Below are 12426 nucleotides of genomic sequence, written 5' to 3'. Positions count from 1 at the left end.
TCTTTTTTTTTCCCTGTATTCTCATGTTCTGGTAGTGGGTTCATGAGACAGCTTAATAAAGCAGTAAATGCTTGGGGAAGCCTGAGAGCCTACTGTGTATGGGTGTATGTGTGTGTGTACCCATGTGCACACGCGTGCTCTTGTGTTTTACCTCCACCAGGGACCTCAAAGCAGAAGGCAAATCCTGGTTCCACACACTCAAGCAGATTTTCCAAAAGAATAAAGCAAGAATAAAGCCGGAGAACAAAAGAGAATGACTAATACAGAAACCAAAGCCAAAAGTAAGACACTTATCTCATGGGTTGACATTCATAGAGCCCATATTAATGCAGTCTGAGCTAAATGAATACAGCATAATTTACAGGTTATACATGCATTAGGTGCTGGAGGAAGGCAAGCTGTGTGAACAGCTGCAGGTGTGGGAGCAGCCAGGCTGAGGCTGAGTTTGGACAAGCATCACAGACACCAAATGGCACAATAGAGGAAACATAGGTTTCTATGTGCTGGTGACAATGATCTAAGATGTAGTTGGAGACTGACTCCACAGGGACATGGGGGGAAAATGCTTTTTGCTCAGCTCGCAGCATATATGCACAAACATTTGTTTCAAAGGGAAAATTTCAACCTTTCCTACCATCACTGATTATCTGGCAGGTAAGTGTAGCAGGTGATTACATAAATTACAGAGTTTAAAAAAATGTCATCCCTGATAACCTTTGTTCTAAGTTAATCATTGCAGCAAAAGAAAATTGCTTCTCTCCTCTTTTATATTTACCCAAACTCCCCCTCTTTCAGCGGGGTATTATTTTATTGGCTTGTTTTGCAAGCATTATAACTTTGCATTCTTCTCCCAAGGTCAGTTTCTACTGTGCCACAAGGACTATTTACACATGGGGCTTTTTCAGGTCAGTTCCATTGTATTTACATCAAATAATTTTTGATAAGGGATGTAAAAGACCTATAAACCCAACATCATAAACAGGAGAGGTGTAGCTGAAATAAGGACAAAAGATCAACGGCTGAATTTTTCCTTATCTTAGACACGTTGATATTTTTGAGTCAACTCTCGTCACTCCCTCACCAACCCCCGCTTCGCTCTCTCTCCCTCCGCTGAGTGGGAGCGTGGACTTGTTAGATTTAGTCCAATGGCTTCCCAGTGCGGCCAGCGAGCGAGCTCTTGTTTCATAGAGAAGCAGCTCCCCTGTTATCTCCCTAGCACTATAATCACTTAACAAAGACTTGGGCATTTGCACAAATTAAAACATCAATAATGCATAAGTGCTTTTCAGTTTTGAGCTATAGTGTCCCCGTATTGGGATGAAATACCCCCTCAGTCAGTGGAAAAACTTCTAGCTCGCCATCTTCCGTCGCACAAACGACTTAGAGAAGCCACAGTCCCGCTTTGAGCAACAGCCCCTCCTTTGCTTAAACTTGAGGCTAAAGCTGCGGCGAACAGTTGGGATCTGCTTTGGTAACGGGACAAAATGGCTGGGCTGAGTGGGACGCGGAAGTTGTTTTAAAGCGAGAGGCGGTAAGTGGTGGTGGTGCATCAATGCAAACAGGCAACACCCTTGAGTGGCGCAGCGTGGCATCCTTCCATAAACAACACCACCGCCATGTCTCCGACATTTATGATTTGTGGTCAGAATGGCAACGCAGGCCTGATTCTAATCCAAGTCTGCATGTTTGCCCTATCCTTACATGGCTAAATCTGCCCGACCTACTCTCTTATTTTCCCAGATGAAAACACCAGACGTTTCATATGGCTGTCAGGGAGCTTTGCTTAAAACAAGTTATATGAGAACATTACACTTGGACAAGGGAAGGGAAGGGCGGGAGCATCATGGGAAAGAAACTAAGTAACACTTTGTACCAGGATGCTGTTCGGGCTACTGTTTAATTTGAGAAGAAAACCTCCTTCATGTTTATCACTGCAGTTGCGACTCGGTTGCGCTGACTATGGAGGAGTTAAGTATCATTATTGGACTAGTAAATCCATGACCAGTACCATTCCAACACCAATTGAGGACGAGCCATTCTATACAGATGGCCTCAAGGACAATTAGCAGTAATGATTGGTTGCCACATAAATGAGGGGAATTCTATTTGCTGGTGCACTTGCGGATGATCACAGACCAAATGCCTCTGACAATAATATGGATGGCTGCTTTAGACTTACTTGTAAATGCTGGTTAAATATACAGCAGAGCCGGAAAAAAAAACAGTCGTTTCTGCGGCGTCTGACTGTCTCTCTAATATTGAAGTAATACACGGCAAAGGAAGGTTAAACTTCACCCGTTTTGCAGACTTCCCACTCTGATGAAAAATAAAGAGATGAGACAAAATAACACAGGGATCTAAAATATTATCTCTTCAATCATACCCTTTTCCCCCGATATCTTCATCCCCCCCTCGCCCCTCCCTTCTCTGTCAGTTAGTCTGGCAAACAATCCCCTTGTTAGCAAACTGTTAAGACAGCCGCTTGGTACACAAATTGCGCTCGACCAAGCGAATTTGTTTTGCAAGGGTGACCTGTTTAATCATCTCATTTTCTTTGGCGGACATTTATTCATCTGGTTTCCACGGTTACAGAGAACATTAAGGGGCTACAGTAATAAGGCTGGAGAGTCAAACAGGTAATAAAAAAATTAACGCCATTTTCCAGCAGCCGAGGACAGTGGGTGAAATGAATCAAGGGAGAGGGGAGAGGAGCAGCGGGGGGAGCGGGGGTGGGTGGGGTGAGTGTTGAAGAGGGAGGGAGGCGGGGGAGGGAGGCGGGGGAGGGGGGGGGGGCTCCAATATTGTCCAAACAATAAGCCTTAGCGGTTATTTTACTCTGTAGATCAGGTGGTGCTGTTATGGACATGACACTTTGGGCACAGAGCAGGAGAGATAAAGCTTTTAACGTGGCCCTGCTCCTTTTTTTTTTATTGTCATTTAGCGATTACATATCAGAACAATTAAAAGTTAGCCCAAGATATCTATTAACTTTGCTCTTTTTTTATTTCTCCTGCGCTCGAGAGGCTAGATAATTTGCACTTTTGGCAGCGCAACGTGTCAATAACATGCAAGGGGACAGCATGACATTTAAAAGCCCTGGTGAGAAACGCTTCGCAGTCCTCCCGAGTTGAATGATGTTTTCTTCTATTGTCGTCTGAAAAAAACAAAGCAAAGCAAAACTGAGAAACGGCAGAAGAAAACAAGAAAACAACCTTGAAGATTATGGAGTTTATTGCTCTCAGACTGACAGTGATCTACACACAAATTGAGAGAGTCCAGTTTCTGGCCAAATATAGAAAATTCCGGTACAATAGGGGGAACAGGTGCTGAGGGCCCACAGAAAGTGACGAAGCCCAAGAGCTGGGTAGCTGCTGAATGCCAAATAAGGCAGTGAGACACGTTGCACCAAAGCACCAAACACCCTACTGTAATGTCATTTTCTAAGTCTGATGACTGTCAACAATTCTCCCTCTGACTGTATTCCCTATACGTGAGCGTGCTGCTTCGGACAGTTTCCCCACTTTAATAATAACCGAACAAGCGAAAACAGGCAACAATTTTTATGCATTACTCATTTCTCCACTCCTTCCAAAACTATTTCTAATTGACAGCACGGCTTTGGGACTCCTAAAATATGTACAAAACGTCTCAACCTAACCCTTCATCATTTAAATTGTCTGGTTTAACCTGTATTTGGGCATTTTGCGACTCTGCCAACACCCTTGTGAGAAACAAACCAAAATGAATTCTTTTCTTTGTTTGCTGTCGTGTTACTTGTATATACATTGTTGCCCGGGTGGCTCCGGTGCGACTGAGGTTGGGAGAGGGAAGCACGACTGCTGGCAGGCAACATCTCTCCGGAGAGGGAGGGGAAAAAAGAGATGTCAGCCGACCCGGTCTCGCACACGTGCGCGCACGCACCACACACACAAACACACACAAACGTAGGATACGCACTCTAACATCAAACATACACCGCTCGCGTGTCACAAGGAGCGCTCTCCCCTCTTCGCTCCTCCCCGAGGCAGGAGCCTGGAGAAACACACTCTCGTCATACATGCAGGGTGAAATCCCCTGAAGGCGATACAGAATGGACAGAAAAAAGGCTAAGCTGTGACTACGGGACTGCCAACTGTTCTGCTAACAGCCTCTTAACAGGTGTGGACTCTAGAATCATGTAATCCTATCAAGTTACCCAGCAAAAAAAAAAGAAAAAGAAAGAAAGAAATCCGGCAAACTGCATACTGCTGAACTCCTCTCCCCCTCTCCTTCCCCCTCTCTTTCTGTTGTGACAGAAATGAACAGCTGGGCTTCAGATTTATCATGTACAGACAGTAATTATTGCTGGTGCTGCTTGCTACTGACCCAAGTGAATAGAATGTCACATGAAAACACACGCGCGCGCGCGCAGCAGAAGGGGAGCTGGATTCGAGGGGTGCCGGGTTGGGGACCGTGCGGAAGATGCGTCGGTGACACAAAAGACAGAGCAGGGCAGTGTTTAAACGTCACTACGCTCCTGTTTGCAGTCAATTATGGTTGAGGACAGGAGTATTGGCTGTGTAACCCGGCAGAGCAAACATTTTGTTGCTCGCAGTGAAGGTGACGGGAAAAAAAAAAGGTTCAATGTTTGTTCCTGTTTTGTTTGTTTTTTTCTTTTCTTTTCCTCCAATCAAAAATAAAATCAGAGATATCCCGGCAGGCCCAGAATTCCTGTCAAGAGAAAGGTGACAGAAAACTGAAACTGAGAGAACTGAGAGATAAACTCAACACTAAAAAGCAGCAGCAAGGTGTGAAGACCAATTTGTTTCAGCACCTACTATTCTCTATATGCTTTGCTTTTCCGTACATGTATGACTGACTAAACTTGCCAACAATTTTACTCAGTGGTAAATATATATATATATGTAAAGGAAAACAATTGATACTGGCCTATGCAAAGTATTTCTTTTACTATCTCAAACCAGTCTGACCCCACCTGCTGTATGTATACCAGAGATAAGAGGGTGAGGAGATAGACAATTAATCTATTACCCATGTCAATCACTGTCCTTGTCATTAGATAGTTAACCCCACGTTTGCTGACTGCTTTCACACACATTCAGCTGGAAGTTGCGGTCCGCCACATTCCATGCCCACTAACCTACGTACGGCCTGCTTCACACCTTAAAGACCCCCTGCCACATTTAAAGGGATTAGTCACCACATTTTGTGCCGGCTTAATCTCTCTTTCAGCTGGCCTAATAAGTGCGCCCCGATAAGCGAAGCATGCAAATTCATTCATGGCCAGTGGAGACCATGCTTTCAGACAAATGCGCCAAAGTCTTGCACTCTGCTAATTACCTCTTCATTTTCCCCGTTTTCCCCTCTTATATAGCATATCAACAAGCAGAGATTATTCTACTCCCTCGCTTTGCATGAAATTATAATTTCATATGTAAGATTAGGGGGGGAAAAAAGTTACTGGATGCATCTCTCCTGAATCTGCTGCGCACCAGAATACATGACACGGCACATTCAGCTGAGAGATAAAAAAAAAAAAAAGAAAAAAGATTTATTTTCTCCTGGTTATGATGATAAAAATGTGTGTGAGGGGGGGAAATATTAAAAACTATTTTTTTTCTTTTATGTGCTTTTCTAATTTACAGTATAATTTATAAGTGACTGCCTTCCATTTTGAGGGAACATAATTACGAAGGATATTTCAGGATTTCCACTACTCCTATTCTGAGTACAGCAGCTTCACAAACACGCAATATCCGTGACAATAAAAACTTAGCAAGTTATGTTTTAGATAATAAAGGCAATGAAGACCCAAGGTGCAACCTGTTTATCATTCTGGAATATTTCTTCACCAAGTATTAATTAGGCCATTACTCCAGATTGGTGACGGGGAGCTTTGAGGTTTTAATTAGGTGCTGGCCACTGCATGAGTGCACAGGAGTGAAGAAAGGGGGTGGTGATGCCACTTGCCTTACTCCTGGCCCATATCAAGTAGCCCTGAACACTTTGGCTACTGCGGCAAGATGCATAGCAGCCCACGTGCATCTGGAGTTTATTTGATCATTTGATCTCTGATGTTTCCTCTTCCTGTCGGTGAAGGCAAAAAAAAAAAAAAAAAAGGCCAGTTGGTGTGATTTGTGTATTAAAAGATGGGGGTTAAGGTAATTATGGTGTTGGGTGGTTTGTGTCTGGTGACTGGGCACAGGCTCAATCAGGACTCAGCTGTCCCTCTCTTTTTCTTCACCCCCCCACCCTTACACACACACACACACTCACACACACACACACACACCAGCGTGCACGTGCACACACACACTCACACACACACACACACTTCCCTGCCCTTGTCTGCTGTCTGTGTCCCCCCTTCTCTACCCCTGCCACTCTGCTAAAACCAGGGATAACGCACACAGCCTCGCATAACATCAATCAAATACCGAGAGCGGACCATAAAACTACACAAACACTATACGCTGCCATTAACTACTGCATGTGACACTTTGTAAAATAGAGAAAATGAATTTGAAGATCTAAAAAGAATTAAAGGGTAAGGAAAAATAAAAGGGGTTTGTTGTTTTAAAGTTTTTTTTAAATAAACAGTAAAATGCTAAAATAAAATATCTTCATTTTTAACATTGAGAAGAAAACAAAACAGATGCCGTTTAAAAAAAACCCTAAACAACACACATCTATTTCTAAATTCAGTAGCAGAGAGTGAGGTCTCATTACATTCAAATAACATAAGTGAACAATAAGAAAAATCTCACATTTTGGTATAATTTTAAACATTTATTAAATAAATAAATGTGCAGAATGCGAGTGTTTTTCCTCGGTTGACAAGGCGATACTAATCACCTCGTTGCTGAGAAGCACTCTTCCCTGACAAGGCTCCTTAGAATACAAGGATCCCCCAGGAGAAATCGGCACGAAAGAGGTTAAAGACAATGACTCGCGTTTTTTCCCTCCAAACGTCTCCCTGTTAAATTTATTTCAAAACTCTGTTAATCTGCTGTACACAACATTTCCATTAGCATAGCCCGGCCCCCTAATAAAAATTCCAGCTAGTTTAATTAAAAAATGTAAATTTACTGTCATCCAAGGAGCTGCAGAAATAGGAGTGCAACAGCATATTTTATTGCTTAAGACATCAAATTGATTCGGGTTATTGCTAAATTGTGATAAAAGGTTATTGAGGGCCTTCAGACCTGGGCTTGTTTTTTTCTCCCTCATTTCATCCTAGTTTTGTGGAGGGCCGTAAACGATGGAGAGGGCCACAAAGGGTTAATGAAACGACTCAGTGAGGGAGAAGGCAATCAACATTATGACTCATAAGAGGGGAGAAAAACATTTTCCAAGCTGACGAAAAGTTTGAAATTAGGGTGTGTCACAATAACAGTTGAACTTGTTTGTTGTTATTTCAAACGATAATGCAGGACACCTTAAATAACCAGACATAATAACCGAGCTCTCTCCTGTCTGCCTCTCCTGAGTGTTTGTGAAACCCTGTGGTCACAGTGGTCTACTATACAGTCTGTCAGCGTTTTATTTGATAAGGCAAAAAACATCTTTAATTTACATTAATCCTGCGATGCACAAGTCAAAGCCGATGTCGTGCCAAAAGTGTCTGAAGTGCAACGCAGCGCCGTGAAAAAGGAGAAAAGAAAAAAAAAAGAAGAAGAGGATGAAAATAAAAACAGACATAACTGACAAACATATTAAAAATAACAGCCTCGTGCAAAGCTCGCTCGAAATATGACTTGCGTAGTTTTTTTTTTTCAGGGAATATTTTAAAAAAGACCAAAAAAAGAATAAATATATTTTCACGGTAACCTTTCTGTAATTTACAACACTGACATCAGTTTAAAAATACCCTACTCAAAAAAAAATACCACAACGTCTGCTAAATATTTTCACACCGTGTGAGTTTAAAATAAGGCATTTTAAAAATAGGGTCGATAAGACTGATCAAAGAGGACCGATTAAGTCTAAAAGAACTTGATGTACAGTTACCGAGCAGTAACATGTATATGTGGTAATAATGAAATATACTGAGAGTATTATTACACACACACACACACACACACACACACACACACACACACACACACACACACACACACACACACACACACACAATGAAAGGAAGACACCACTTGGTGTGCAAGCGAATGGAAAACACACGAGAACACACTGCACGCGCAAAACAGAAAGAACTAAATGTGACCATAAAATGTGACTTCTTTTAAATCCCACTAAAAAGAACCCGTCTTATAAGTGGTGAGGAGAGTGACGCTTACACGTATAATCCAGTTACAACACAACAAGTTTATCTTTCTAAAAGTACGCACAGAATCACTGATGTTAACCTGGCAGCTACAGGTTTTTATAAAAAAAACCTGCCTCACAGGTGTGTGTGTGTGTATAGAAAGGGAAATGAATCAGAATCATCGTATGAAAGCACTCAAACGAATGGATCGTTTGGTTACAGTTTTACCTCACCTCTAATGCTTTTAATTTATCTGTTTAATGCATGAAAATAGCCTGTGCACTGTATGTACACTATTTAGAAGTACCTGGCAAGGTGTTAACACTGCTGCTGTTCCCTTTACATGTGGAAAACATAAGCAACACAACAGTTTGTTTGCTTTGTCCCCTTAGCAACAAACCCTTAGGCCATTCAGGTTACCCTAATGGCATTGCCAGCTCCTGCGTGTGTGCCAAACCAATATCTTTATTTCTAGACTCAAACTGTGACTTATCAAAATAAGAAAAAAAAGTATAGCTGAAAGAAAGAACTAATAAGCAAGAGAAGAAGAAACAAAAACAGGCTGACAGGGAGTTGTGCCGCTCTCTAGAAGAGAGACGTACTCTGTCAAGAGAAAATGAAACTTGCTGTGTGAACTTTCCTCACATGTGTACTGAATGTAACACAGTGTCATGAAGCGTGTGCTGAGGAAACAGGCAATCATATTTGATACTGCAGTCACCTTTGGGCACTGTCAAAGAGCTATAAATAATGGTGTCGCAACACTTGGGTATACGTACGAGCTGGCACATAGTTTAATCATGAACAACTTCCCCTCTCTGTATATTTAGTCAGAGATAAAGGCACACCTTAAACTGTCAGCTAATAAAACACATCTGACAAAGACAGAAAAGAAGAAGAGTACTCACCATATTCAGGGAAGTCGAAGTTAAATCCTCTCAGACATGTAACTTTCATAATATTACTCAACTCTGTTAGAAAGTCATTCGAATGTTGGTTGTTGGAGGGGGGGAATACAGCGGAAAAGTAACTAGATTAAAAAAAAAAAAAAGAGGCTTCCTTCAATCAAGCACTAAACTCCTTGACATGTAATCTGTCAATAGTTTGTTGCTGAGATAATGCCGGCTGCCACGAGCGGATTTGATTGGCAGCTTAGGGTCTGGCCCCTCCTTCCTGTGGTTTGACGGTGATGGGGGGGTTAGGTGAAAGAATATGGAGCCTCCCCCTTCCCTGCTCTGTCTCTCTCTCTCTGTGGCGCTCTCTCTCTGCCTCTCGTGCGCTGCCTCCCTCTCTTGCTTTGCTCCCGTACACACACACACACACAGACAAAGCTGTTGGTGATGTTGTCTGAATAGGCTGATAGGAAATTATGGCAGAGGAACCGGAGCAGTTTTTTTTCTCCCTCCCTCAGTGGGCTGGCCTTTCCATCTTTGTGGTCTTCTAGCCTTTCAACTCTCTTGGGTGGAGCCTCCACTGCCTCTATTCAAATGAGCGAAGGGGGGGCACACAACACTTAAAAAAAAAGAAAAAGAAAAAGGGCTTTCTAGAGAATAAGAGTATACGTTTATTAAAACATATTATACTTTGAGGCTAATTATTTAAATCCAATGCAGTGTGACTACATGTAAAAGCTGCTTTTAAACACATATTTAATTAGCGTTCTATATATACAACTACAGTAAATGGAAGAATATTTCCACAATTTTGTCCTCACTTATTAAATCATAGACTATATGTTTGATGTGTACATAGTCAAAGGGCAGGATAAAGCCAGGCACATTACTATTTGGTAAATATGCTTGTCCTCATGTCTATCACAGAAGCGTTAAGCTTAGAAAAAGATTTCACAAAATACATTTTCCAGCCCTTTAGCTTAAAGCGAATAACTCTTTCCCTCCCTCACAATATAGCAATCCTCTCCATTTCAGCCCTGCATGGTATACTTTCTTTGCTTCTCTCTCTGTCTCTCACTCAGAGCGCTCTGGTTCTCCTTCCCTCCCTCTGATAAGCTATCAGTTTTCATTGTAATTTCAGGTGAAATGATAAACGACGGCCGTTACCAGGTGACAATGAATACTTTATAAGACAAACCCTTTATTTGCCTGGCAGTTTCTTCCGCAGCAGCATGCAAAGCGCCTCGGGACCATTTGTACATAATGCCCATATACTGTAAACATGGTGGTGTGTCAAGAATGTGGAATTTACAGAGCGACACAAAATAACAAGAAAGTCTCAACTTTCAAAGGTAACTGGATATTCCTGTTTTCCACGGCAGGTTTACTCTGAATAAAGGTGTTGTATAACTAGCATTTACTGGACACAGAAAAGAGGAAATGAATAACTTTATGGCTTTGGACCATAATACAATAATACATAGGTCGGGCTTCAGTTCCTGAGTGCTGTTAGTCTGAAGTATGTACATAAAACTGGTTTTGGTTGATTCTGAAATTATGATGACTCATCCTGGCTAATAATGGAAAAAAATAAGGCTTTGTCTCCTCCTTCCTAACCCACATAAAGGAAAATGACCTTAAAAGAGTTTCTATCAAAAGGTTCCACCCTCGATTTAACTTTGTACTGTAAATACTACTTTTATTAGCCCGGGATCTAATGAAATCGAATTGTTTTTGTTGTGCACGACCTGACTTGCGACCGCGCTTTTGTTCTGTTGCTGGATAAAAATCTTTTGTGTCAGTCTGCGTACAAATAAATAAATATATATGTTGTTAATGGATTTGTGGCCCGTGTGAATTGCTAGATTGAAACCTGAAAATATAATAGTTACTAAAAATGATCGCATGCCACTGATGTGGTAGAAATTTTTGAAGTGGTGAGAACATCTGCCTGGCTCTAATGCTGTGATGCTTTTTGTCTCACATAGGTGGAGCATAACAATAAAAACTTCCACAGTATCTCAAAAACTTGATATCAAGGGGGCGAGTGCAGGGTGAATTCTATTCATGTAACAATGTCCACAGGAGGCAGGGTCTGTCGTCCATGCATTACAGCCTTCTGGACCCTCGAGCTGCCATCTTTGGGGGCGAAACCATTACTTTTCAAAAGGAGCTGTGGGGCTTTTCGTTTGATGTGGCGTGAGGGTATTGTATGGTGCATGCGGGAGAATGTTGAGGGCAAGGTGGAGTGTGTATGCGTGTGAGCGTGTGTGCGCGCGCTCCTATGCATGTGACATGGTAGGGGTACATCAGTCAAAGGGCCGCTGGGGCCAGACGTTTGGCTGCCCCTGACCGTGCGCTCCAGGAGGGGCTGGTCTGGTGCAGGGCCCACTCCGAGTCCTCCATTCCCCAGGACAAAAGCTATTGCCCAGTTGAAAGATGTGAATTCAGCGGCTTTTGTGCCCAAAGCCCAGAGACATGCCGAGTGAGAAATCTGACCTTTGCCGAAAGTCAGATTGTGTTTTTGAACCCCTCTTGCTGTCTCTGGCAATTCGGGGGGCAAAAAAGTGACTGAGCGAATAGGCTGGAGTGGGTGTGAGCCGGCGTGGGGTATTGGGGTCTGTCATGACGGGTGGAGTGCACAGGTGGGGGTGTGAGAGACAGAAGGAGCAACAGTCCGGCGTGAACCTCTCCGACTCTGCGTCTTAAAGTTTGAACACAACAAATTAAAAACGGTTTGTTTTTCAGCAGACAATGAAGCAAGTTTATTCCTGATACTCACTGTCATGTTGTTGAAAATTGGCAGGAAATTGAACGTGTAAAAGCTTAATTCTGAAGCAGAGGCTTTTCAACAAGAGTTCACCTCAGTGTTCCTCGAGGTTGTCTATGATGTGGAATATTATTCCCTCTCACGTCTGTTTATATTGCATTATATATTTATTTTTTAAGCGGAGAAGGAGCGGAATATTAAACTTACACGCAGATGCAGCCACAACAGCGATGATCGCAACACACCACATTTTGATGATCATCATTTGCATGACTCATGACGATGATTCCTTCGAAACTCATTTGATTTTCATAATTGCTGTGTAGCTGTATATGCGTTGACATACATACGCTAGGAAAAGCGCAATGAAAATCTCATTAAAGGTACATACTTGAAAGCAATTAACGTGTATAAAGTAGAAGGTATATTTGGGGCGCTGATATTACATGAATCACGATATAGCATGTTGCTTGGCGGCACTGTGTTGAGAGCAGAGA

General features: G+C 42.3%; 1 protein-coding gene across 6 annotated transcripts in view; it reads right to left on the bottom strand.

Moving 5' to 3' along the window:
- The window catches only part of casz1 (castor zinc finger 1), a 171176-nt gene that overhangs the window by 64658 nt on the left and 94092 nt on the right, over positions 1 to 12426 (bottom strand). The window contains exon 1 of one of the 6 annotated variants that reach the window (XM_085392663.1): positions 9175 to 9691. The exons of the other annotated variants lie outside the window; for them this stretch is intronic. Coding sequence (XP_085248789.1) covers positions 9175 to 9223 — 49 coding nt within the window. The 5' untranslated portion in view covers positions 9224 to 9691. Of the gene's footprint in view, positions 1 to 9174; positions 9692 to 12426 lie in introns of those variants that run through there. 6 annotated transcript variants of the gene reach the window in all.

The sequence above is a fragment of the Rhamphochromis longiceps genome, linkage group LG20 (genome assembly GCF_057381845.1).
Source record: "Rhamphochromis longiceps isolate RC_006_pf linkage group LG20, R_longiceps_female_GT1.1, whole genome shotgun sequence".
NCBI lineage: Eukaryota > Metazoa > Chordata > Actinopteri > Cichliformes > Cichlidae > Rhamphochromis > Rhamphochromis longiceps.
The sequence above is the reverse complement of the archived record's forward strand: the minus strand, read 5'-3'. Positions and strand labels throughout refer to the sequence as shown.